Source organism: Gobius niger, assembly GCF_951799975.1.
Source record: "Gobius niger genome assembly, chromosome: 7".
NCBI classification, from domain to species: Eukaryota; Metazoa; Chordata; class Actinopteri; order Gobiiformes; family Gobiidae; genus Gobius; species Gobius niger.
In genome coordinates this window covers 22,834,998-22,862,805 of record NC_136858.1, presented here as the reverse complement: position 1 = coordinate 22,862,805, position 27,808 = coordinate 22,834,998, and the positions used below count along the sequence as shown (strand labels likewise).

General features: G+C 42.3%; 3 protein-coding genes across 3 annotated transcripts; 2 read left to right on the top strand and 1 right to left on the bottom strand.

Annotated features, from left to right (window-relative positions):
• The first annotated feature begins 16 nt into the window (after positions 1 to 16).
• Positions 17 to 3,495, top strand: gdf10a (growth differentiation factor 10a). Its single transcript, XM_079560191.1, has 3 exons — positions 17 to 491; positions 1,548 to 2,584; positions 2,667 to 3,495. Exons 1-3 carry the CDS (start codon positions 245 to 247, stop codon positions 2,856 to 2,858), a joined length of 1,476 nt encoding a protein of 491 aa, XP_079416317.1. The 5' UTR covers positions 17 to 244; the 3' UTR covers positions 2,859 to 3,495.
• A 2,462-nt stretch (positions 3,496 to 5,957) lies between these two features.
• On the bottom strand, positions 5,958 to 8,970 carry znf488 (zinc finger protein 488; the record flags this gene model as incomplete). Its single annotated transcript, XM_079559405.1, has 4 exons — positions 5,958 to 7,271; positions 7,343 to 7,568; positions 7,692 to 7,911; positions 8,942 to 8,970. The coding sequence occupies 4 exons, from the start codon at positions 8,968 to 8,970 to the stop codon at positions 6,241 to 6,243; spliced, it is 1,506 nt and encodes a 501-aa protein (XP_079415531.1). The 3' UTR covers positions 5,958 to 6,240.
• A 418-nt stretch (positions 8,971 to 9,388) lies between these two features.
• On the top strand, positions 9,389 to 27,594 carry antxr1d (ANTXR cell adhesion molecule 1d). The gene is made up of 18 exons (XM_079560221.1): positions 9,389 to 9,759; positions 12,833 to 12,904; positions 12,997 to 13,068; positions 13,171 to 13,252; positions 13,356 to 13,386; positions 13,461 to 13,534; positions 13,629 to 13,697; positions 13,770 to 13,850; positions 13,923 to 13,983; positions 17,170 to 17,268; positions 17,342 to 17,411; positions 19,088 to 19,166; positions 19,407 to 19,502; positions 19,591 to 19,629; positions 19,713 to 19,811; positions 21,004 to 21,168; positions 21,255 to 21,335; positions 26,600 to 27,594. The coding sequence occupies exons 1-18, from the start codon at positions 9,614 to 9,616 to the stop codon at positions 26,906 to 26,908; spliced, it is 1,725 nt and encodes a 574-aa protein (XP_079416347.1). The 5' UTR covers positions 9,389 to 9,613; the 3' UTR covers positions 26,909 to 27,594.
• Positions 27,595 to 27,808: the final 214 nt, after the last annotated feature.

Sequence of the window (27,808 nt, the reverse complement as noted above, 5' to 3'; positions counted from 1 at the left end):
CTCGTTGGCTGTGAGCAGGACATACGTCAGCGGCTCTCAGCAGCTCCACTGAGCTCCTGGCGTTCGCACGCGCACATGTAAAAGTTGCTCCAACTGTTGCCTCGACACCGACTTCAACCACATCACTTCACCAGACAGTCCCACCAAGTGGAAAGTGAGGGAAGAATAACCAACCTGTTCGCGCAACCAGACATCCACGGAGAGTTTCGTGCACACTGACAGCTTTGGATTTATCTCTTTGACCATGTATTTTCCCCACCTGTTCCTGATGTGGAGCTGCTTCCTGGGTGCTTTGGCGCACAGGGCGGTAAAAGTGGGTGACGGAGGCGCACAGGACAGGCGCGTTCGTGATTCCACATTGGATTACTTTACAGACGACATAACGCAAGGGGACCCGCTCTCACAACACATGTTCAAACTGTACGAGAAGAGCAACAGGGAGAACCGGCTCAAGGATGGGAACACTGTGAGGAGTTTCAGAGCCGCGCCAGGTGAGCAGGGCACCGAACTTTCAATAACGCTCTCAACAGCATCAGGGCTGTGCGCCGTAGCCATTAGACCAGGCTAGTAGTTCATCAGTCACTGTGAAAGCACGCGCAGGCTCTAAATAAGCGCAATTGTTTTGGAACTGTCTGAGAATGCATGCAAATGATTTTAGGACGCCCGTGGCACACTGTTTGTTGCTTCAGCTGTGTCCCCTCTGCGTGGTATCCGATTAAATACCGCAGACAGACGCATTATGGGGCAAGAATGCACGCGACTCCCGTGAGCGATGCCAATCTGCCTTTTGTGAAACCGCAGTGGCGTTTGGGCCTGCGCACCAAAGGGCTACTCTCGCTGTCACAGCATCCACTTTTCTGTTGTGGCTACGGGACATGCGTGACTCTGGGTCCTGGAGTCAGGGGGCTTACATCGCAGCCGTCCCTCTCTGTCTGATGCTGTTTTTAAAAACACAACCCATAGGCATTTATATATCCCACATACTTCTCAAATGGCATATCATAACACGTGAGTATTTTTACTGCAGAGGCGGGGTGTAATCCAAGTCGAGATGTAAAGCGCTTTTCACAACAATGTAAGATCTGTTCAAACAGTTGATAATGTCTTGGTGTCTGGGAAGAAAGTGCTGGCTGTATTATAGACTTAAGACAAAGATTTAAGAGAAGCTAAACTAAGCATTTCCATATGCAGCCCGAATAAAGGGATTATGTACAGTGTAGTTGACCTCTGCTTCCGCCCAGTTCTTACACAATGGACAATACCTTGGTTGTTGAAACTAATATCATAATTGTGCAGCTTCCTTCTTTATTTGTTCTTAAAATGTCCGATCTGGGCACTGCTAATACCCAGCGCATGGAGCAGATTCAGGAATGTTTCTCAGCCTTTTTAATTGATCAAATGTATGACACGGGTATGGCCCCAGAACTGCGTATAAAAAGTTATGTTTGTTTGCTATGGTGGAAAGGATAACAAAGCATACAATGTCACTTCCCTTATTGACTGTGTGTGCTGTTCACCTGACACTGACAGATGTATTGTCTTTGCAGAGCCCTCTGATCAAAGGATGGTATACAGGCTAAACCTCACGACCCTCCAGGGCTCCGAGGTCGTCCTCTCGGTTACATTTCACTTCCTGTTGGAGCGGCGCCCGCCTCATAAGCCCTGGTTCTGTAAACGCTTCAAGAGCTCTTTATGTCATTCTCCAGCCGTCCAGCCAGCCCTGTCTGTCAGCCTGCTCCTTCGCTCTGTCTCCACCGGGTCAGAGGTCGGCTCGGGGTCAACGGGGTCACTTCTAGGCAACGTAACCTTCCACCCCCACAGGAGAGGGGCGTGGCAGATGAAGGATCTGACACAGGTCATAAAGAAGGCACGGGACCGGGGTCACCTCCTGCTTTCACTGGAGATGGACATGGGGTCCCAGTACCGCAGGGGTCCAGTGGAGGTGCTCGCCACAGGAAGTCTGCCTTACCTTTTGGTCTATGCCGATGATGAAGCGCTTGGGGAGCCTAACAGTGTTGCTGCAAGTCTTCAGAGATATGATCCATCAATGGAGGCAGGGGATCCCTCTCATTCAGGGCGGGTGAGAAGAGCCCTCATCCAGAACAACGAGCTACCTGATGTCAACGTCAAGCCCGACGGGTACAGGAAAGAGGACGTGTTGGAAAGTTCATGGTATCTCGGGCTTAATCCAAAACTGATACCAGGAACGAAAGAGAAGAAAAAGAAAAACCATGAGGATGCGATGAAGGGTAAAGGAGAGCTGTTAAGAGAGGCAGAGAGAGCCTCAGAGTCACTCCAGTACGAGGAATCCACCAAGCACAGCCATGGACGGCCAGATGGAAGAAGAAACAATGATAAAAAGCACAAATTCAGCGCAACTCAAGAATCACCCCTTTTGAATTTTGATGAAAAGACAATGCGCAAAGCCAGGCGGAGGCTCTCCAGTGAGGCCCATCAAAGGACATGTTCTAGAAGAAACCTGAGGGTGGATTTTGCCGACATAGGCTGGAGTGAGTGGGTGATTGCGCCCAAGGCATTTGAAGCCTACTACTGCGCTGGGACCTGTGGCTTTCCAATGGCCAAGGTAGAAGCTATGACTATATTTTAATGTTGGAGGTCAACACATAATAAACAAACTCAATTTGCCTCTCTCTCATATTTTGCAGGTCACCAGGCCATCTAACCATGCCACCATACAAAGCATCGTTCGAGCCGTTGGTATCATTCCTGGGATCCCTGAGCCCTGCTGTGTCCCAGAGAAGATGAGCCCACTGCCTGTGCTGTACCAGGACGAAGCCAAGAACCCAGTGCTCAAAATCTACCCCAATATGTCAGTCCAGTCCTGCTCCTGCAGATAGGGACAGGACCAAAGCACATGAAGTGGACAAAGAGACAAAACGCATTTGAACCTGTGTTTAGCGGCAGTTTTGTGAAGTAAATTTTGGACATGTTTTTTCCCTGGAGGAACATATAGTCTCAAGAGAAATTACTTCCACCTTTTTGGTCCCGCGGCAGCGAACCTGGAGAGACTCATTGTCTGGGCTCTGTCTCAGCAAACAGGAACAGTCAGGACAACACATGTCTAAGAGCCGTTGTTTTGATTACGGCAATATTGAAAATTGCATGGACAGCAGCGTTCGAGGGACTTTTCCCTTTGATCTAACATTCAGAAACAGCTCACAGCGGGTTCAAACTCATGTTGTCTTAGGACACAAAAGCTATAAATGAAAGACTATCAGTGTGTCATCAGGCAGCTCAGCAGTCATTCACACATGACTGCACATATTACTTTACAATGTTACATACTGTGTACAGCTGTTGTTAATCTAAAGCTAATTATAGGCCAGATTGTACATACATGCCATGGTAATGTGTCTGCAAGACTGAGGTTATTTAAGAGTCTTGCTTTGTGTACGTCAAAAGGAAGTGTTCATCTGGCTTTCATTTACGTGCTCTTATGATGCTTTGAAAGTCAAACAGAAATATTTTTTTATTTTAAATGTGAAACTTGACATAGTTGTGTCAGGGTTTGTAGGTTCTGTGTTACTCTATATTAGAAACTATTTTATAAATGTATTTTTTAAATTATAAAATGAAATATGTCATTGTGTTAGAATAAAATAATTTAATTCCACACATACTAAGGATTAGCGTTAACCATATCATGTATTGTGATCCGGTGTGTGTTCTTCAGTCATTATTTAAAACTGTAAAAGTACAAATGCAGGAAGGTGCTACTCAAAGATACCCAGCATTCCTCTGAAGCTCCTTAAAGCCATTACCTCCCCGCACCAAAGCCTCTTGTCCAGAAAACGATGTGGCTGCGCTGGATTAATGGCGGCAGAAGGAAGCAGATGTATGCCCCAATTAGACTAAGGCCACTTGAACTTCAAAACACAATGCACTTCCTCTTTAGCAGTGCATACGACTCAAAGTTAAACATCTCAAGTGCAGGATGCTCCCTTCAATGGCCTTTTAACACGGATGTTTAGAGAAAAATCTAATTCATGGTTTGGGACAAGTGTAGGATGAAACAAAATGACAGTGCACCTTTGTATCATTAGCCTTAGTTAGTTTGGCGTTCTTAGCCTGCAGTCTCAGTCGGCCCATAGCACCACATCTGTTTGTAACAACGCACGCTTTGATGTCTGTACAAAACACTGGACAGTAAATTTGTCTCAATGACTATGAGATTGCTGGAGACCACTTCTTAAAAAAAAAACAAGAATGCACAATAATATATAGGCATGCATGTGTAATACTGGGTTGCCTTCCTTTGACAAAGAGGCTGTTAAACACGCACTAAACTCCAGTCATCTGGCATATCATGACCCTGATGAGATTAAATGAAATCCATGGCTGCAGATGTTTCTTAAAAAGAAAAGTCATACAAAAACAATAACCCATGAAGCAGATTCCTCTTCTATGTTAAAATACTGATTTTTAACAGTATTGTGCAAATGTTTTCAGGGTGGTGTAAAAATCCTGTTTCCTGACAGAACACCACAGCATGCTAAAAGGGTAGGCATACAACAAATAGATGACATGATTTCAGATGGAGAGCAGGAGCCAGTATAATATAACTCAAGGGGCAATTCACTGTTTTTGAATGGTGTTCACAATGTTGAAGCTTGCGATTTTTGTTAATTAAAGATTGGCTCCACAAAGTTGCTTTATTAATCTCATATCTTAAAGTCCTTTCAAAGTTAGTTGCAGATTATTTCAAATATCTATTAATTACAAATAATCAGCTGCTTTCTTTTTCTTTTAATGCCGTAATATCTTTTCTTATAACAATCTTCAAATCTCAGTCTCACACTAAAGCTCACTGTCTCCAGTACCCACATTATCATGCTTTCCGCCACAAGCACACTTTACTAAAGACTATTCACAATGGTCTATTCCAGGCAACAAAACCGCAGCAGTCATGGCTCATTTTCAAACCCGAGAATGCCTAAAGTCAAAACCACAAGAGTCAAGAAAGGCACCAAGAATAATATTTGTTTTTCCAAAAAATGACTGTTCAATTAATGGACAGCAATAGAGCCACTATTGGGCAACAGAGGGGTCTTAGTGTGCAGGCGAGAACTGCTTTTTTTCATAGTTAGAGGCAGGCTGTCAAAATAATAGCACATTCTATTCAGAGTCACTATATTGCAGAGATCACATGTTACACAATTATACAATCATTCCAACACTGATGCATAGACTGCACATTGTAAGTAGAAAACCCCTGATTGGATTTATTGCTGAATGCACGAACAAAGAAAACATGCACGTTAACTTAGATTAGTAATGGTGTTATGAAACAGTGATTACAATTCAATTTGTACAGCCAGTTTTATAGGCAAAGGCCTGCGCCTACAAAATGACATCTGTCCCATTAGGTTCATAGTTTAAGGTACAGGGTCGAGTGGCTGAGTGTAGAGGAAGTCAAATAATATGTCAAAGATACAGGAATTAACAGTTGAACGTATGGGGTATGTGTGTGAGCTTACTTTTAGAAATTTCAAGAAGCTGCAGATACTTGACTTTCTCATGAACTGTGTGGCTTTCCCCGCCTCATTTACCTGCAACAGAAAAGGCTATTTATCCGCCCTAGGACTGAACTAATTTAGTCACAAGCTCTAGGTTTTAGTGGGAAATCCAAGGTGAAACCCAGGAGAGAACTGGGGCTCCATGTACGTCTTTGGATGCAGGAAGAAACCAAAAATCAGTTTGATTGCAGTAGAGAATATTGTTGTACAATGTATGCAATGTAGCTATAAAAGTATTACCCTACTGACAATAATGATACCTCAACCTTTAACTATGATAACTCTTTTTCCTAATTGGTTTAAAAAATAATGAATATTCGACAATATGTGAACATGCACCCACCTCCCCCATCTAAAACTAACCAAAGAAAGTTATGAATGGCCCCAAGAAGACACAAAAACAGAATGCTTCTCGCTTTGTATTTTTGAAATGTGCAAAAACACACCTTTACAAAGAATGTCAAAGTGATAAGTAAAAGATAAGTCTAGATATTTACCACAATCATCACTGACGTCCATCAATCCTGCACATTTCCATAAGGCACACACTCTATGGCACCCACACGGCAGTCGCAGACACGTACCATTACCGCCCCCTAGTGGAGGGACAGCGGTAACCATATTGCTTTACCGCTACCTACATTCACTTTCGAGTTTAAACACCTTAAATAATGAATAAATAACGTCCGCGTGCGCCGAGCGCTCAGTTATGGGAGGTCATGTGTCTGGAAAGGTGGTGTCTCTCTCGGAAGTACTCGTGGCAGATGGGGCAGGTGAGTTTCTCCTCCCGCCTCCTCCGCACTTGGGATTCGGCGGCAAATTCCTTCTTGTGGTGCGAGCGCATGTGGAACACGAGGTCAGAGGTCATGCGGAAGGACAAGTTGCATTTGGCGCACCAGTTCTGGACGGAAACGCCAAAAGAAGTGAAAGTGGGAGGGAGGGCAGTGAGCGAGGAGGGCGACGGCGAGGATTTGGAGTGAAGATGAACCCCCATGCCACGTGACCAGTGCTGAGGTGCGTAGAGAAAGGCGCTGTTTAATGTAACAGCAGAGGACAGAGAGATTGGCATGTCCGTGTTGAGGACACTGGACGCCATCAAGCTGTATCCCATGAGAGCTCTTGGGGGTGTCACGGTGTCTGTTAAGTCTCCGACACCGCGAGAGGGCGCTGTCGGTGTGCCATTGAGAGGAGAGGTCCTTTTATGAGGCCTGCAAAAGGCACTTTTCAATTCTCCATGGGCGTTGGACGAGATCAGGGAAAATGCGCTGCTGCTGGAGCTCTCCCCTGTTTCCATGTGTGAGCTCATCTTTTTGTCAAGTCCTCTCTCCTCCTCGTCTTCCTTGCATCCACTTTTATCAACCCTCATTTTCAAGTCAATGCTGGAATCACCCATTGCAAGTTGAGCATGTGTTGTAATGTTAACATCGTTTGAAATATTAGTTTTCTCCAACAAAACCGCTTTTCTACTTTTGCGGTAAAGCGCGTCCTCGTACTTTCTTTTCTTTGGTGAAACGTCCACAGCCTCCTCCGCTTTCCCTTTCTTTTCCAAATCCCTGGCGATGTTGTGAAAGTCGGTCACTCTGCGTTGCCTTTTACTCGCGGCGTGCGCTTCTACGTGTTTAGAGTAGTCCAGGCTCCAGGTGCCAGCCTTCATCTGGGCGCACAGGAAGCGGCAATGGGCCAGGAAGGGGTGCTCGTGTTTGAACACCTGGCTACATCTGGCACACTTGAAGTCTGCAAGAAACAAAAGATGAGACAACTGGACGCGCCCGTGTGCTGGAAACAGGTGCCACGGCTCTATTTACCTTGGGAATGCCTTCGGAACTCTGTGAAGCCCAGCAGATGACACAGTTCCTCGTCATACCACACCAGCAGCTCCTCTTCAGGCCGGACGTCCCTCGTGGTGCGAATGTAAAGCTGTCCGGCTCCAAGGAAGGCCTCCGTGTTCTGCTCCTCAACGTTACGCGCGGCTTGGATGAGGCGCAACCAAGAGAGAAGAAGCGCAGAATTACGCAAAGCTTCGGGGTCCACCTGATGACAAAGATCATTAAGTTAAAGGGGGCGGTGACTAGGCTACTTAACCGATGGTCCAATATGTAAAAAGTCATATCTGTTTTCACACAATAAGGTAGTGTAGTTTGTAAATCATCATACCCTGAATATATAAGCCTTGTTCTGATCATCCCTGGTCTTCTCCGCTATGAAAGAGATGTTGTCGTAGAAAGTACTCTGAAGCAGACAAGGACCGAAGCAGGTGCCAGATGGGATGCTGCGCGTAACTGCCACACTGGTGTGTAGGTCCGAAGGATGCTGCATGGGTTTACTTTCACCAGCCCACGCGCCCCGGGGAACCGCAGTCGGCTCCATAGATAAACTGTAAGAAAACAATAGTGGGCTCTAATCAGCAAAAGCAAAAGCAGATTTGCAATACTTCAGGGATGCTTTTCGTACAGCATAAAGGCCTAACAGTTAAGTTATTTTGTGGAACTATTTCATCACCTACCACCCAACATTTCTGACATGCTCTGTTTAGTTTTATACGTTTGGCTTCATCCTTTGTATTCCCATCTGCTGCAACTCCTTGGTCGGGTCTGAAGAACTATTAATGAACAATAGTGGCACGAGCTGCTGCAGCCACTCTATCCACATTATGTCTGTACGACCAGTTGACACATGACATACCACTATAACTACAATATCAAATCTCCAGCCTTACCTCGTGGACAGACGTGTTGGCAGCGGTTGCTCCGTGCAGATACCGTTGTGCTTTCAGCCTGTGCGGAATAGCAGTGCTTTATCCGAGAAACCGCTGCGTACTGGTGTCCCTGTCCTCTCTCTCTCCCTCTTATCTCCTTCACACAGCGCACTGAAGCGTGGCCCGCTGACTAACATGCGCGCGCACAGACTCCCTCAAACACGCGCTGCGCGTGTAATGAATCAAGCTTCTTGTCAAAGTGCCTTTCGTCAGAGTAACAGTTCTCTCAGCTTGTTTAATGGAAAGGAGATATAGCTTATAGACTCTGGCACAAGGTGCTGCTGCGTCTGTGGTGCGATATGTTAAACCATCATTCATTTCCGACTGCAGCCTATTTCTTATCCTTGTGTTAAACTTGTGCCGTGCCTTTGTCCAAGGACAGGGGTTCAGCACATGTTTATATTATAAACAAAAAATCTAATTGTGCTTTGAGCTCAATTGCAAAAAAACAAAACAAAAAAACAGATACTCTTTATGTGATTGCAGTTGAGTCCGTTTGATCAAGAAACAGTGAATGAATAGTCATTAAAAATTACAAATGACATTCTTAAGTTGAATTAGTATTTTTTTTTTTTTATTGTCAATGTGGTCATGTTTTTTTCTGTTTCTGCATTAAAACTCTTCTGTGGTGAACTGCACTGGTCTTTGCCTCATGACATTAGGCAGAGTCTGCGCCATCGGGCAAATACATTATTCATAAACTAATTAATGAGCATTTAATGCATTATTCTGCATCAAAGATTTGTTTAAGGCTGAATATCTGTTTGTCATTGAGACCCAGATTTAATGTAACACATTACACCAAGTGGAAAGTAAACTATAAAGGTTTATTTCTCCATTAATGTGTGCTTTATAATTCAATCCATAATCATCCCTGTTCTTTGTTTGTTTGTTTGTTTGTTTGTTTGTTTGTTTGTTTGTTTGTTTGTTTGTTTTATCTGTGCACTGTTTCAAAACTTTATACAAAATAACAGAGACCCAGGCACTTTAACATTACGCACGAGGCTATGTCTTCCCTCATGTGTTGAGGGTTCTCTTTTTTGCCTGTCTGCAAAAGTGGAGTTTTGCCCGTCTCCTCGGGTGTCGCTCCTCTCCTCCTCTGCTCCAGCCTTTTTTTCTACTCCACTCAAAGCTTGGGTTGAAGATTTGAGTATCCGGCGCATAACTTGGAACAAAACACCGGTTCAAACGCTTTTCTTTCCAACACGACAAGAAGCGTGTGAACCACTCACGTAAAGTCGAATAGCGAGCCAAATGAAGGAAGAATGTGAGGATCTGAACGCTGTCACGGTGCTGGAGAAGTGAGCAAAAACCGGGAAAGATGGCGAGGAGGCAGAGTGGCGTGTTGCTCGCAGTGGCTGCGCTGGGACTTCTCATTGTTGAGAGCGCAGTGAATGGGGAGCTTCAACAGGAGGAGGAGGAGAGGTCCTGTCAAGGCGCTTTCGATCTTTACTTTGTCTTGGACAAGTGAGTGTCCCGTTTTATTTATGGCTTTGTTCAATTCTACTCGCTGCTCATTGCCATGCAGTGACCCAGTTGTTTGGAAACGCGAAGCGCATCAGTAATAACCTCAACCTATCGAAAAGTATTGAAAAGTACAATTGACGGTGCACGGCTGTGTGACTACTTATCCTAAACAATTAAAACAAGCTGCCTTTATGAAATACTAACTACATTTGTGTTGTGAATGTGGAGTGGTATGGGTTAACTGAGCATAAGAGTACGCGTACGTTTTACCTGGTGAACAGGCCTAAAGTAAACTCAACCTTAACTTTTCAGCATGTGTTGTTACAGCAGCCTGCTGCAGCGCACTATTGTTGTAAACTAAGCATTATTGAGATTTCCTTCAGTCCGCTACTCGGTGTCTGGTGGGACAAACAGACATTGGGGATGTGGGCAGGGCGTGCTCATGGATAGTGTTTCAGGCCGATGACGCCGGCAAACACAGCTGCCCAGAGCAGCTCAGAGCCATGGAGCACCTCAGACAGTGAGCTCACCGCATCCTGCAGAACAATAATGAGTCACAGCAGCCCGGGTCGTCGATTTACCATTGTCATTTATGCAACCAAAACTCGCACACAATTTGAGTTTGAATATAGCGACTGCTGTAAACAAAACCATGTTAAAGTTTTTGTCATTTAATATTAGGTTTCTTTGATTTTACTTTGTCTGAATTACCTTTATTTTTATACAGTGATATCTACAGGTGACCATTTTTAAAGTCCTATGTATTGTATTGCTTATTAAAACAACAGTGAGCAGTTGTGCTGAGTTGTACAGTATCATGCACATATTTATCATCTTTGCATGAAGCGTGAAAGGCACTTGTACCTGGACAGGAGACCTGTCAAAACATGTTAAGTGGGAGTTGAGTCCCAGCTTATCTATCATAAAAATGTGGTGTTTTAGAAATGCAAAAGGGTGCAGATTTTTAGGTGAATTACTGACAATTGGTGGTACTCTGCCTCAACCTGCCTCTCACCTCACAAGCAAGTCAGCAAGTTTCATTCCCGTAGTTTGTTGGGTGTTTCTGCATTCAGTTTTCATGTTTTCCCTGTGTCTGGGTCATAGACTGTTGTCTAAGTAGTGGTGACCAAACTTAGATCTGTAGATGGCTTCCTGACTAGCATGCAGTGAAATCTTTTACAAAGTCCAATCTTCATTATAGGATTGTTTACTGCTGTACCTCTGTATTATTTAGCGACATCTGACCTTTATGTGTGTCTGTCATCAAAAGTTATTCTTGTTGATGGATTATTACTTTATTGTTGCAGAAACTTTGCTGTTAGATGCACAGTCAGTGAAATAATCAGCTAAATGTGTCCACTGACAGTAATAATAATAATATTTTTATAATAGGTAATTGTTCTTTGTGATTGTATGTGTTGAAAACCGCCGCCTCTTGCTGTGCAGAAATTGAGTGTGATTCTGGAGACCGTGCGGCACATGGCCCGTGTTTGTTTATCTGCTGGACCTGCTGCTTTAACAAGCCTCCAGGAAGCCTCTGCTCCTTCTACTCACATCAGGCACACACCACTGATTTTAATCAACACTCAAATGCCACGCACTATGACCCAATCAAGTGTATCTGGTTGATGGGCATCGTGCCACGTGGGTTTGGCTTCTGTCACAGTACAGTTACATTTAGCTGTCCTTGAGTTATAAGATTTGCAGAAATGTATGACTGTTTATTGGACAAACTAGAGCTGCTGCATTCCTCTTCCTTGTCTGACACCGCTCTAAATACCAGACTGAATTCTTCTCTACTTGAAGTTCCTTGAAAAAAGTGTAAAACAGTATTTATTATTTCAAGGGGAGAACGTTATTTCTTCTTTAGTCTTTGGATAGCCTTAATTTGGCATTTTTTAATTGAACTTTTTGTCAAAGTTTACACCGGATGCCTTTCTTGAGTCGGCTGTTGTGATGACGTCAGGCCGGTCAAAAGAGCATCACTGCAGTCAAGTAGCATTCTCCATTTACGACCGTGCTTTAGTTTAGGTTAGTGCTGCTACGCCGTTTGATGTCTCCTTCAATAGGCCCTCACACAATGCCCCCCTCTGAGGGTCACTCCTCCGCTCCTCTGTTGTTCACGCTGCAGTCTTTTCGTTCTCTGGTCCCCCAACCTGTTGTTAGACAGGCTGCCCTCCCTGGGACATCTGCTGGCCCTCATGGTCCCACATACGGCTGAGGGACACGGTAAAACATGGCACAGCTGCACGCTACTCTTGCCCCACTAGAGGCACAGCACTACATCTGTCACTGTCTGACTCAAACCCCCTGGCCCACTACCAATTAGCCACCATTAGCTTTCCCCTGGGATAGGCATTCATTAGGACAACCATATACAGCAGGGCCTAATTGTCAGGCCACAGTTTGACAGGTGACTGGTGTATGGGAATGTTTCATAGACGGGTATATTAACAATGTGATTATATTCATTTTGTCGTGGCATAAAAAACAAAAAAATATTCATTTGATATTCAATTGATATCTTGAATATTGGAATAATGGCACTGTTGCAATGTATTGTAACACTTATTTTTTTTTTATTTCTTATTAAAACTTTATCAAAACAAGACTATTATGAAACTAAGGGCCTCGTTTATCAAGGCAGGTACTAAATAGCGGATGCAAGCCAAAAAATTCTGCTATTTTGTGGACATGCTTCACTTAATCTACCATTTGATGTTCCTGTATTACAGTATCCGGCCCACAAATCTGATTTGTAAATAATACAATGCTGTGTCAATAAAAATGCATGCATGACTCTGCTGCTGATCTACTTTGGCACGTGCTACTCGCGTTGCGCTTGAGCAAACGCTTGGTAAATGACCTCCTAAACTGGGAAAATTATTACTAAATATGCAAGACCTCAATGATTTTGTGAAATATTATTTCTGTACGTTACAATTACTATTTTATAATTCTCAAAAAACAAGCAAATTCAATCAGGAGATTATTTGGTAGTTTTTTGTTACATGTAACATAATATATATTTTTGTCAATACAATTGACGCCTTTTCCTTTTCTTTCATCTCAGATCAGGCAGCGTGAAGCATCACTGGACTGAGATCTATTCTTTTGTGGAGCAACTTGCAGAAAAGTTTATCAGGTATAAACAAACCTTTTGTGCTTGTTTACTGAAAGGGTAAAAAGTGGATGGATGCTTTGTGTGTTCTGATCCTTGTTATTTTGTGTTTGCAGCCCCATGCTTAGAATGTCCTTTATAGTTTTCTCCACAAGAGGAAATGTCATCATGAAACTGACAGAGAACAGGTAACTGAACACTTAGTATGACAAAATCACTTCCCACACTTCATATTTACTAAACAGAATTAGCTGCAGTTTTATTGATCCAGCTTTCTGTTTTGCTTTTAGGGAAGCTATCACCGGAGGCTTAATGGCTCTGAGGAAAGTAGTTCCTGGTGGAGACACATTCATGAACCTTGGACTGGAGATGGTAACACTTGAATTAAATTGAATCATATTTTTGTTAGTTGCATTATTTATTCATGTGGCTCCAAGTACCTAAATATTAACTCCTAATGTTGTTTTGTTTTCAGGCTAATGCACAGATTTATCAGGAGAAGCAAGGTATTCTGTATTATCATAACAACATAACAGCTAATTCTCAGAAACATTTTAAATGAAGCATTGTCTGTTTTTAGGAACTGCCAGTGTCATTATTGCTCTGACAGATGGAGAGCTGAACGAGTGGCAGTTTGATACTGCACAGAGAGAGGTAAAAAAAAAAAAAAGAAAAGAAAAGGAAAAAATAGTAAAATCTCTTGTTTTGCTCCGGTTTTCAAGTTACATTTTGAATCACTCGATTGTAGGCTCAGCGGGCGAGGTCAATGGGTGCAATAGTTTACTGTGTTGGAGTCAAGGACTTTAACCAGACCCAGGTAAGAAAACAAAGCTTTCATAGTAATGCGCAGTGATATTATGAAAAAGCTCAAATGTTTATGTGTGTGTAGCTTGCGACTATAGCAGACACCGTGGAGCATGTGTTTCCTGTGTGGGGAGGCTTCCAGGCCCTCAGGGGAATCATTGACTCGGTATGACAATTTTCACCAAAGACTTGCATACAGGGAATTGATATTTTCTAATATGCTTTGATTTTGCCACAGATCATTAAGAAGTCCTGCATTGAAATCCTAGCTGCTGAGCCATCCAGCGTGTGTGCAGGAGGTAAGAGTCCCCCGTCTCATCGGGACAGGGCCTGTCCAGTGTGGGATTGTGTCAGATGACAGTCATCAAGCTTCTGGACTGGAGTAATTGCATGGACGCTTATGACTGCGCAATGACACAGACCGTATTGTCATTCACGGCCGGGGGAAATTAGCATAGCCACTCCAGCTCAGCATGTGGGCAACAAAAGTAATGAGAGGTGGGGGGATGTGGGGGTATGGGTGGGGGGCAATGGTCAGATAAATTAGCAATGAATCTTTAAGCATGGCTGCTCATCTGGCCTAGTTTGCCACATCCTATATGCTAAACAGCCATGTAGACGCATCACCCCATAACCTCTCCTCTAATGTCCACTGTTGTGCTTTTGGACGGCAATTTATTGGAGTAGGAGAGATACCAGACACTGCAAGAGGGGCTTTCTGTGTAGTCACCAGGATGGATGAGCTTTGACATGACCTTATTAAGACTCACTTAAGAGAGTGCATTTGTGCAGCCCAGACAACCAATAGAGATCAGCATCCATTAAGGATACAGGGAAAACAATAGGAGGGGATAAGGCTCATGAAGTACAAGCATAAGAAGCATGTTTGTGATGGTGGTAATTACATGCAGGCAAAAACCAGTGAGTCAGGCGACATGCGCCCAGTGCCCCCCACAGCTTCATTTATTATTCGATTGATGAGCAGCGTAATGGTCAGTGAACTAAGAAATCCAGGAGCTTGTCTCTGGCCTAATTAGGGCAAAAGTTCAAGTGTGTAAATGTACATCAAGATTTACATGTTGGATTTGAAAAAGCTTAATTTTAAACGTAGTTTTCATAAATGACAATGATAATATATTCATCTCTTCTTCTCTGCACTTGAAAACAGATAAAGCCTCCCCTCTAATCTGTGAGTTTAACCATTTATGCGCAGTGACATAGCACATAGGTATTGTGACACTGTGTCTCTGTCCCATGTGTCTACCTCCTTAACACTGGCATGTTTTGATTGTATTTTATGTACATACACATACATGAAGGGCACACATAAGCACAGTCGCTTACGCTGATGTGAAGTGACCAGGCCCGGCTGCCGCAAACAGGCCATCAGACTGGACAGTGAGCATTAGGCCACACTATCGGACCTGACAGCACATACACGCACACATATGCAGACACACACTCATGTACAGACGCTGTAGATGCGACATGACAGTGAAGATTGCTGCTTTCATTAGCGTCTGACCTGTCCTCCCGCTCCCGCTGTCTCTGGCCCCTCCCTGTCCTTCAGTGTCCCATCGCACTAAGATGATTGAGGAGCCAAGGTCCGGACAAGGCGTACCCCGGCGCCTCACACATGCGTACTGCACGCTACTTGTTTAATGTCATACACATTTATATAAACAGAGGCCTTGTCAGACATTCAGGTGTAGATGTAAACGGACATGTGGCAGGGTTCATGTCAGCGGGGCAGCACCAGTCTGTACCAGCAAATATGTGACAGCACTGACCTTTAGCCCATCACTCCTCAGTGTCCGGGAGTGCAGGACAGACCTCTTGACTTTAGTTGACATTTAGATAACAGGGAAATATAATTTCATGACTATCAGTGTTATTTTGAGAGTGCATCTAGTGTCATCAAATACATTCACCCTAAGTATCTCATGTCTCATTACATTATGTACCTCCAAAGCACTAAAACACATTATTCAATTGTGTATATACTACATTGGTACAAGTTATTACATATTCTGACAAAGCAGATTAAGGTGAACTAAATTTAGCTAAGAATAATGCATCAAGGTAGTGTAAAATAAAGTGTGACCAAGATGAAAGTGAAAAAGTCTGTGATTAGAGTCAAGGGGCCAGATCTTGTGCCTGGAGCAAACTCTAAACGCGATGGTTATCTTCTGAGTGGCTCAGCTGTTGCGCTATGTGCCTGCGCCACTTGCGAGAGGGCATCGCTTATAAAAAGAGAAAGTACTGAAGCGTGGTTTATTACAAGCAGCACTGAGAGCAGTGCTCCAATGGCAGCCTCACATTCATTTCTTCGTTCACATCGCGCTGCCTTGTGTTCTTCCTGAAGCATTACAGGCTCTCACAGGTCAAACTAAAAACTTCATTAACCCCATCGTGAGCTAAACAATGTTCATGTTCCGAAAGAAAGAGATGCAGCCCACACTCGCCGTAATTGCGCGACCAAAACAAAAGCACATGTTCACCCCCACTCCACCCAAAACCCCTCGCCATCGCCCCTTACCGGCTGCAGAGTCTGGTTGGAGGGAAAAGGTTGTTGTACATGGCTGTTTCTCCACCCCACGTACTTCCCACTTAAATGCACTAAGTCTAGGAGCTGCAAGATTCAAAGTGCGCTCCTACTAAGCGCAAAATGTTACGCCATAGCCTGCATTTAGAAATAAAAGATCGGGCCCAAGGACTCCTCATCTGTTTGTGCTTTATGAGTTTTTCAGCAGCTGTTTTGACCTTTTAGACAAAACCAGTCCCCCACACTGATGCTTTTATTCAGTGATCTTCACGCTGCAGCCTAAATGTTAAAGGTGTTTCAAACCTTTGTCATGATGCTGGAAAAAACTTCAATATATGCTTGTATAGTATAGTAGTAGTCCTACTGCATGCAACATCGTGACCTAACAAGATATAAGTTTAAGGAATGATGCCATCTTTCAATAACATCTGAGAAGACAAGTACATGTGTTAAAATGTGCCCTGAGTAAGGTCACAACTACTTTGGCAGTGCTGTGCTGTATTGTTCGCCCTGCAGGCATGTTTTTAAGCAAGTGTTCTCTGCTCTCCAGCATATGCTGCTGAGCGTCCACATAGACACTGCAACATATGCTGGCAAGTCTCTTCCAGGGAGCTTTAACAGTGCCCCAGGGAAGCTAAAGGTCATAGCCACACCAACACTGCACAGGCCTTACAGACAAACACTGCACAATCCTTTTGGCTGCAGCACGTTTAGCATTAGCACCACTGGAGCATATTATGGCCTTTCCACACAAGCAACTAGAAGCACACTGATATAAGCATGCAGTAAATGAGGCATGCCCTAGATTCCCAGTCCAAATATCAGTCCGCTTTATGACCAGAAGAGCTGAGTCTTCAGTAAAGGCAACATGCCCTAACACAGTACAGACGGCATTTTGGTTTAAATTGCTAATCATTTTTGCACTGTGGATCTGTTTCAGAGCGTTTCCAGGTCGTGGTGCGAGGAAATGGGTTTCTTCATGCTAGAAACATTGATCAAGTCCTGTGCAGTTTTAAACTAAATGAGACTCATACTGTTGGTATGTTTGAGTAAAATGCCTGAAAATATATTTAAAAAAACCCCTTTTATTAGTTTAAGTTTGTCTTTTATAGATGAAAGGCCAACCGGAATAGAGGACACTTTCCTTCTCTGTACTGCTCCAGTGGTAGAGGAAGTTGGAAAGTAAGTAAATCATCCACAATATTGTGGTGTTATGTTTTCTTTAAACACCTGCATGTGATTGCATTGGCAAGTGATCTTTTTTATTTCTAATTGTCCTGTCATGCATGTCTGTAACTATAGACAAGTTTTGTGGGAGCTGAAGTCGTCTGCCCTTGAACAAATTAGTGTCAAAGTCATTGAGTCTCTGTGATCAATCAGAGTTTGTCACTGCTAACGAAAGCAGACACCAATCACACGGGGACAACAGCAGCAGAGCCCAGGAACACAACACTTAATGAGAGCCTCCTGGAGAGGACCTCTGCAGAGTGATTCTTTACAATGAAGATATGCTGTTGTTTTCTGGAGACATAGGGACCTCTTCGGCCCAGAGAGTCAAGAGCCCTGAAGCTTCGGACACCTCCTAGACATCATCTGTCTTGTTGCTGTCACTCAGATTTGTACTCTGATTTGATTATAGTATGTCCTCAAGCAAGGTTTACAAGCAAACAGAAGATTTAGTTACACAGAGTCAATGTGAAAAGTTGTTTAATTTTAAATTAACATGTATTATCTCTTTATAGTACATTATCAATGAATAAATAAAAATCTTTTAAATTTTAGCCATGATAGGAACTGACGCTGATGGCAACAACTATCAGAACTGTATTCCAGTGATAACTGATGAATGAATATTTCATTTATCACATTTGTGATTCTACCAATGAAAAGAAGTCGCTTCCTCATGTGTGATTTTTGGCCTCACTTGCAGCTTCCCCACATATGTTTTAGCCAGGCCGTGTCTCATACAATGAAGTCTTTGATGCTTCCATCACCCAAATGTATTTTGACTGGGAACCTCCCGGATGGTGCTTTTCCTTCCTGTTCACATACACACAGGGCACAGACGTGTACGGAGCAGACTGTTGATTGATATGGGCTGAGATCTGAGGCTGCCTGAAATGTGGGTTGTCCACATTGTGGTGAAGAGGGGATAAAGAAGGGGAAGAGGGCGACACCTGCACCTCTTTCTTCGTCACCGCGAGCTATGAACCAAGCCACTGTCAGTGGCAGAGGAAGTGAGGAAAAGGACTGAGGGGAGGTCTCCAAGGGGTGGGATGCGCTGATGAGATGTAAAACGGGAACATCCCCTGCTCCTTTCCCCCTGTCACCCCAACTCATGTACAGACACATAAGTCAAAGCCCCCTTTGTCCCTGTTCTCTAAACCAGTGGTTCTCAAACTATGGTGCATGCACCATTGGTGGTACTTGTGCCAATTATGGGTCCTACATTATAAAAGAATAATATGTTTGCTTAATTATTTATGGTTTGGCTTGATGACTGAGGATACTATGAACTGTAATACTCCTTGTACTTCTTCCTCCCCTGGTCGTTGCCTTTTGTGGTTTGGTGGCTTTTACTGCTTATCTCTCTGAGCAGGCATGTTTTTATTTTGTCTCTGCTCATCTTTACTTGGTCAGATTGTGGTATCCATGTATAAGTCATTTTGCTATCTATGTGTTTTGCCTCAGATGTCTGGGGGATTAGATCCAAAAATGAAGAAATTCCTTTAGTGGGTGGAGAACTGCTTGACCTACTCATGCTCCGAGTCTTTGTCAGCATTATGTTGCAGGCAGAGATGGTCTTGTGTTGGCTTGTGTTAGCATAACTAGTAGTTAAAATGTGTGTGTGTTTCCAGGGTAATTTACTTACAGGTGAGCATGAATGAAGGCCTCTCCTACATCACCAGCTCTGTGCATATCACAACCACGGAATGTGTAAGTGACATGTCATACTCATATCTTTATATCGCATATTTTCAGTACTGTTTTCGTGTGCTACTTTTCTTTCAATATCTAGTTTCTCCTTTGTCTTCTTGCTTTGTTCCTCCTCTCGTAGCTCTCCTCTGTTGTGTCTCATCAGAGGAGGCTGTGAGTACTTTCACTTCATTTAACCCTATCAAAATCTTTTGCACAATCTGGTTTGTCCAATGTTGAGGCATTTTTTTTGTTTTTTAGTTCGATGGGACAATCGTGCTGATCTCGCTGCTGGTGGTGTTTTTGCTGTTGGCGCTGCTGCTGATGTGGTGGTTCTGGCCTCTTTGTTGTACTTTGGTGAGTTTCAGTGTTTAGACAACGCTGTTAATTTGTATCTACGAATCACCACAAAAAAGGCTGATGACATTGTTTTTTAAAACCTCAGGTCATCAAAGAACCTCCGCCGCCTCCTCCCCCAGAGCCAGTCAGTCTTTTTCACTTTTTATTTTGTATAATCTGTTTGTGTAATGTAGTGGATTCTTAAACTTGGTGTGTGTTTTTTCAAAGGAATCGGATGAGGAGGATGGGATGCCTAAGAAGAGGTGGCCCACAGTGGATGCCTCCTATTATGGAGGAAGGGGAGTGGGAGGGATAAAGCGTATGGAGGTAATTTAGTATATTCACAGTAATATTGTTGCTGACTTTTTATAAACAAAATCCAAATATAGAGAAGTTAACGTAACAAAAATATTGCTAAATCTTTCTTTGCATCGACTATCAAAGGGACTTGGTGCAAGTTGGTCATTTTATACTCACTACTGCCACCTCAGGTCTTAGGTGTAACTGCAGGTTCTATATTAAAGGAATAGGTCACCATTTTTACATACTGAGATATGTTTTTACCTTAGCTTAGACGAGTTCTTTTGTACCTGTCTGGTCTTCACGTGTGCCTTCAATCACAGCACAGACGGCGTTAGCATTCCTTCTCTACTACTAGCTACCAAGCTCTTCCACGTTTTCCCTGTTTAAATATATCCCCTATTCATTTACGTGAAGTGTTACACTACAAAAGTATAATTACACAAAATTAAACAATGCAGATTTTCTAAGCGGATAAAAGGGGGAACTATATTGTAAGGCGTCATAATACCAGTAGTTCAAAATCTGCGCGGACGCCGAAAAATGACAGAAATATGGCAAACAACCTTGAAAAACAAGACAAAAGAACTACGGAAACAGGACAAAAAGAATTATGAAAACAAGATAGAAATGGGACAAAAACGCAACATACTTTTTGCCCCCTTGAAGTTTCTGATAGTCATAGTCAATACCTCTATTTGCTATCTAACTGTTTGCACATTCCCTGTCTATCCTGCACACCCTGAGTGTTTCTTGAGAGCTGAATGTAACAAGTGAATTTCTCCATCGTGAGATCAATAAATACTTATTTTATCTGATCCTAAAAAGTTGTGATCAGTTTTGTAGGTCGTAGCTTTCAAATGAGGCGTTACCCGTAAGCTCCAGTCAAGAAGCTTTTAGATTAAAGCTGAACTGGAGAAAATGCGCTCGGTTAAAGCGGGGTTAAGAGGTTTTACAACTAAACCGAAGGGACAAATGCTACTGAGAGCCAAACTCCTGGTAAAACAATTTGAAATCATTCAGTACCTCAAGTCGTGCAAATTCAATATTCCGGGGACAAGTGTGAGGCCATGCAGTATAAAAAAGCACTGTTTATAACTCTGAATTGGTCGACTGAGGTATATTTATGTACAGTATATACATAGGTCAGGACTAATCTATGTTTAAACACTGATTTCCAGGTTATGTGCGATTTCTAGTTGTCTCTGTTTTATTAAAGGTGCGATGGGGTGAGAAGGGGTCCACTGAGGAAGGCGCTAAACTGGACAAACCGAAGAATGCAGTTGTAAAGCTGCCAGAACAAGAATTTGAACCATATGAGCCAAAACCGAGGAAGCCGTCCCGCCCCCGTCAGCAGCAGAGGAGGTGGTACAGTCCCATTAAGGTGCGTCTGTTGTAAGATAATAATAGGTCTAATAAATATATCCTTTTTTTTTCTTCTTCTGAATGACTTTGACATTTCTTCTTCAGGGAAAGCTGGACGCTCTGTTAGCTCTGTTCAGAAGAGGATATGACCAGGTTTCACTGATGAGGCCGCAGCCTGGAGATGAGGTTAGGCTGCAACGCTATTTCAGTTCTCAAAAGTCAAAATACTTTCATTAGGTTTTGAAACTAAGCCCAAAAAACGGAGCTGATGTGTTTGTTACAACCCCGGAGAAAGTCAGCTCAAATCAGTTCCCCAAATGTGAAGCAGATTTTTAACCTCTTCACCCCCGCCCTAAACGAGGGCATTTTCTCCAGTTTGGCTTTACCCAAATCTAAAAGATTCTGGACTGGCGCTTAAATGAGGCATTACTTTATAGTAACGGCTCGTTTGAAAGCTAAGACCTACAAAACTGATGTTAATGGACCTTTTTCCTTGTGTTATTGCTGTGTTGTCGTCCCTTTTTTCACATTATTTTTCCTTATATTTTTTGCCACTTTTTTGTTGCACTTTCATCACTTTTGTTTTCACATTTTTGCTGCTTTTTTTGTTGAGATTTTGTCAGATTTTATTTGAGTTTTTGTCAGTTTTTTGTAGATTTTGTACACTTTTTTGTTGAGTTTTTGTCAAATTTCTGCTGCTTTTTTTGTAGATTTTTTTTACACTTTTTTGTTGATTGTCGTTTTTTAGTTGTTGTTTTTTTTGCATTTTTATTTAGTTTTAGTTGATTTTTTGCTGATTTTTTGTTGATTTTTTTGTCAATTTTTTGCTGCTTTTTTGTTGATTTTTTTGCTGCTTTTTTGGTGATTTTTTGCTGCTTTTTGGTTGAGTTTTTATCGCATTTTTGATGAGATTTTGTCACATTTTTGCTGCTTTTTGGTTGAGTTTTTATCGCATTTTTGATGAGATTTTGTCACATTTTTGCTGCTTTTTGGTTGAGTTTTTATCGCATTTTTGTTGTTTTTGTCACATTTTAGTTGAGTTTTTATCTCATTTTTGTTGACTTTTTATCTCATTTGTGTTGAGTTTTTGTCACTCATGTGCTCGGTTCAGGTGGGGATTAAGAGGTCAAATACACATATACTTTTTAGCTTCTGAAATGCCACATGTGGTGGATTGGTAACATGCGCCACTGAGCAGTGTGCTGGTTTTTCTGAACAGTCACACTATACAGATTAAGTGAATAGGAAACTGATGCAGCTGGATGAAGACCTCCATTGTGCACACACAAAATGGACTGTACTTCTTTCGACAAAATGAATAGCACGCAGCTGTTATATAGTAAATACTGCACAATAAAAAGGCATACCATATCAGAAAGTTTTGCTATGATGCACAGAAGTGTTGCTCTTGATACAGCGGAACAGCAAATTCTTGTACTTATAACAATGGACTTAAAAAGAATAAGATATAGCCACAGTGGTTAACCTTGACCCCGTTCATCACATCGCCACAAACGCCACACAAGTGTTTTTATCACCACTCTGGTTGCCATGGTGAAGCATCTGTCCCAGTGTCAATGCCGCCTTTCATCACTCGGGACGAATCTCTGTCCATGTCCACCATTTGTCCAAATATAAGACACAAGTCATTTATGCAGTGTGACAGTGCACGCATTTACTGTATCTGGAGTCTGTAAAAGTTACTGTTTCATTCATTCTTTATTCATTCTTTCCGTCTTGGCATCTGAACTGGTCGATTCATCCTCCTCAGGACAGACGTTTCAAGGGCTTTTGTCGGCCCGTCTTTGCACGGCCGCTGTTCCTGGCCCCGCTCAACAATAACCCACAGAAATTGCTTCACGCGCCACTGATCGAGAAAAAAATAAAATGGCACTGTGAGCGTGAAAAGAAACAAGGGGGAAAAAACTTGCAAAGAGATGGCAGAGGTCACACACAGACATGCCACAAAAGACTTGGGAATTTAGTAACAAACTCAAGTCATTTTGAATTGTTTAGAATCAAGATGTTCTTTTTATAACAAATCCTAAATCACGAGAATCTCTTCATTAATGATCAATATTACAATTGTGATACAGTTGATTTTCTTTACATCTTGGCTTATCATTTTAGTCTTAGCACCTAATATTTGTCATAGTTATTTTTATTTTGTATTGTTTTAGCAGTTTCTAAACGCATATGCAGTCTCATTTCACTGAGACGCTTTACAACAACTGCAGATCCCTTTCATTGCATAAATGTTTTGCTCTGTGGTAAATTCCATCATTGACCATGATACAGAGAGAAAAACTTCTATGTTAGAAGTCTGGGTATACAGCAAGTTGGAGTGTAGATTATACTGCAACAAGAGTGAAAAAAAGAAGCTTTTTGAGTATCAGAGTTCATCATAATACCATTGGATAATATTATATGGGGTGTAAGTACTTCTACTATGAATTCAGGTTTGCTCATCTTATTATTATTATTTACATTATAGTTAAGACCTCCCTCACCTGGAGAGATTCTGCCTTTATTCTTTGCATATTGTCATCCATGTGCTGATTTCTGCCATCGCTCTGTGCATCTTCACTTGTGCATCTTCACTTTTACTGTACAAGTGTCAGTCTTCGTGTGTGTGAGCTCCACACAAACAGATGGGCAGGAGAAAAGCCACGAGCCAGATTGTGACACAAGAGATTGCCTTCTTTTGTCCCAGAGCTGATGGCAGTGATGGGCACAGACGCAGAGACAGGCGCACAGACCAGGGGGAAGACTTTCAAAAACAACAGCTCCTCCTCATCTGCTATTAGTCTGTCCACACAAATACTACAAACAAAGCCACTACGTAACTCCCTTAAGATGCTTTCCTACTCCAAGCAAAACCTTTTGTTTCAGTTTGCCTGTCTCTTAACTTATACATTTTAAGCTGTAAGCAGAGAGTAATCTACACCAGTGGTTCCCTTGAGTTGTTGTTTTTTACTCTGAGTACCCCTTACCTCAAGAATTATCCAGAATTGAGAAGAGTGTTGTTTTCAAAATGAAGCTAAAATACTCCCAAATTCAAAAATACTGAAAAACATCTTTAAATTCCTTTTGATATTTGACTCTGTTTCACCTTTTTTCAATCTGAAATACTTCCAAGTACCAGTGTTGGGCGAGTTACTTTGAAATATATATATATATATATATATATTGAAATACTAATATATTCTATATTAGTGGGTGCAGTTTTAAAAATGTAATATGTCTGTATTACATATTACTGTTTAAAAAATGTAACTGATTTACACTACTTTGAGTTACTTTTGAATTACTTTTGGCAAAAAACTAACCGGAAACACTATTAATGGCACTGAGCAAAAGTGGAGTCAAAGATTTCCTTTTCCTTCGCTGTTCCCCATTCTCTTGTGTCTTATTTTGACAACATTAGTGACACAACTGTACCCAACTTGATTTGGTGCTGCATTTTATTTGGAGGTATGTCAATACAAACCATTTAAATGCACTTGTGACTCGGGTTACTTAAATTGTAATGAGTAATATATTACCGTATTTTGTTTAAGTAATAAGTTGTATTACTTAGTTATGGTTATATTTCTATAACTCGTAACTTTTGTAATACATTACCCCCAACACTGCCAAGTACCCCTGGTGGAGAGACACTGATCCACAACAAGCTTTTATTATCTCACTGAATCAACTTTCTTCCCTAGATTTATATGAGAACAGTTTTCTCAAAATGCATTCAAACTCTCGGGACACTTGAGTTTTGTTCTTAACAAGATTCTGGTTTTCATTTTCATTTTCATTTTTAGTGCATGAATACTGTTGCTTCCTTGAGTAAATAAACTATACAAACTTGCCAAAAAAAGAATTGAGGTATTTTCAGCATTTCTGTTGCTCTACTCTCACTACATACTTTGGCTTCTGCAAAGATAACTATGAACGTGTTGTCATGAATCCAGGGAGTTTAACCACCTCGGAAATGTCATGCAACTTAGGTGATCTGCCTTTCTATCCTTATTCCAATTATTTGTGCATTGTAACTCCATCCCTTCGTTCTTGGAGTGCTTTTTGTATAGTGAAGAGTGAGTCTTTATTCCAACACTACCGTAATTAGAGAGAGGAGTGGTCTGAGGAGTGTTATTTTCTCTCCAAAAGAATCCAGCGCTCCGTCAACAGCTGCCAAAAGGTGAAGTAAGCGCAGAAAAACATCTACATATGACACTTACCTGACCTTCACCAGTTTATACTCACTTTATTTTGTACATCTTTATCTTACATAAACAGTGAAGAGTCAAAATGTACCCAGAATTTAAACTTTTCACATTTATTAGCTCGAGCAATGTGGTTTCAATTATTTCAGTGTAATCCACACAGCCCAAATTCCACTCTTTTAAAGTTTTCTGTTTAAGCCACCCCCACAAACCTCCACTCCTCCTTCCTGTTGTTCCTCGCGCTTCCTTTCAGGCCATATGTTCTGGTGAAGGCATGCTTACAGTCACCTCGCACAAACACTCCCCATATTCATGAGCTTGTCTTCTCATTGTGTCCATATGCTGTCTCTGGTGTTGTTCTGCTGGCAAACTGGCTCTTTCAACGCCAGATCGAAACAAGCGGGCCCCTCCAACTGTGCTTTACCCCCAATCAATTACACAACCCCTCGCACACACCGGCTCACAATGCACCCTCAGTCACAAAGCTGAGTGCGACTGAGGCCCTGCTTTATGACCCCGAGGTGACTTTAGGGCCTCTCTGGTTAATAAGGTGTTATAATCAGACCACCAAGGGCCTCCTGACACAGGGGCATACATCGTAGTTTCCAGCCCACATTCACGCAGTAATACAAGACTGGATGTGATGAGGCAGTGATGTCGAGGAGGGGATAACCAACTATCAATGAGAACAATAAGGGAAGCTCTCTATTCTTCCCAACTTGTAAATTATGCTAAATGTCAAGGGGCCCTCTGTTGACCATTGTGATACTGTTGAAAAGTCCCCATGCAACACATTCCTTCTATCCTCTTAGAGGCATAAACCACTTTCTGTTCAGTACCAAGAGATGGAGAAAGGACGTAAATGTGTTAAGACTACAGAAACACACTCTTAAAGTAATGTGGAGGCCTTTGCAGCGATTGTAGTGCAGGTGTGGAGCCAGACAGAAGCTGCTCTGTGCAAAGAGGGGGCCTAACACATGCCTCTGTCAGCAGCAATGGGCAGTGCATCACACAACACACTTTGGCCGATGGATCTAAGGAGCTCTTTGACACTACACAGCATTGGAATGCTATACAAAATACAACTGTACTCATTTGAACTCTGAAAATACTTTTATGCATTTGTTACAGGTGCTATTAAAGCTTCAATTGTCTAACAAAACAATGGAAGGCTGACTGTTTGTTGCAGTTGTTGGTCCATGAGTGTGCACCTCATCTTGTTCTTGTTTTTGACAGGGTCGCTGTATACGTTTTCATCGTGTGAAAGACACTGACTCCAGTTTGAACAACCAAACACCCGCCAGGCACCCTCATCCCTCTCCCCCTCCGCCTGTCCCTTCCACTGAGCAGCGGCCTTTGGTCTCCAACTCTGTGCCCCGTACAAAGCCTCCCTCCAGAGGTCCTCGCACCACACCACCGTCCCAACCCGCACCCCCATCCCGTGCACCCCCTCCTGTTTCCAGAGCCCTGCCAGGCCCTCCTCCAGCGCGGGCTCCTCCGGGACCCCCAGGTCCGCCACCATCACGACCCCCACCGCGGCTCTGATCAGGCAAAGATCCTCAAATTTAGTTAGTGTGAAAACGTATAGGCTCAAGGCTCTTAAAAGGGGCTCCTTGCTTTGTTGCTGGACAGCAAAAATCTTTATCCTTATACATTTAGGTGAGACAGAACAAAATCACTCGCTGTCTGAATGCCTGGTCATTGTGCTTTTGGTGATAGAGCATGTTTATGTGGTTTAGCTGCAAAAGGATGTGTGCTGGTTTCTATGATAGCTTTTGATTTATTGTCACTTATTGATAATGGTTGGCATGGTGATGAAAGGTCAATGAAATGTTGCTTTTGGTGGCGATGGGTTTTTTAACTGTACAATATTTCAGGTTTAACTTCACTCAAATGGCACAATTAGCATTTACTCCAAACTATGTTTTTTACACAAATCTGCCACACTTCAATTGGAACTTAACTGCAGGGCAGTTTCCACAACTTTATTTATTTCCAAGACAGAAATGAGTTCGATACAACCTCTGGATTTAGGTAAAATCCTCAAGAACTCCGAGAGATTCTGGCTGGCATTTATGACACTGCATAAACTGTATTACTTTGTACTAACGTAAAGCGAAAGACTGCATCGTGATTGTATCTTTACTGTAAGAATGTTATTTTTACACTTTGAGACTGAAATGGTCTATTGTATCATTTCTGTACTAACAGCTTGTTTGTTTTTTAATAAATGTTTTTTTAATGCTAAAACTGTGTTTTTCATTTTACGTCTTATCACAAAATGTGCAGGTCTTAATCCAGCGTCTAAAACCTGATCTCAAATATATATAAATATTTAAGGTATAAATCACAGGACTATGATAAATAATGCAGGCACAGTTAATTCTATGAAATCTAAATCTATTGTAACACAGAGAGTTGCTCATTGATAGATTCATCCTTTTC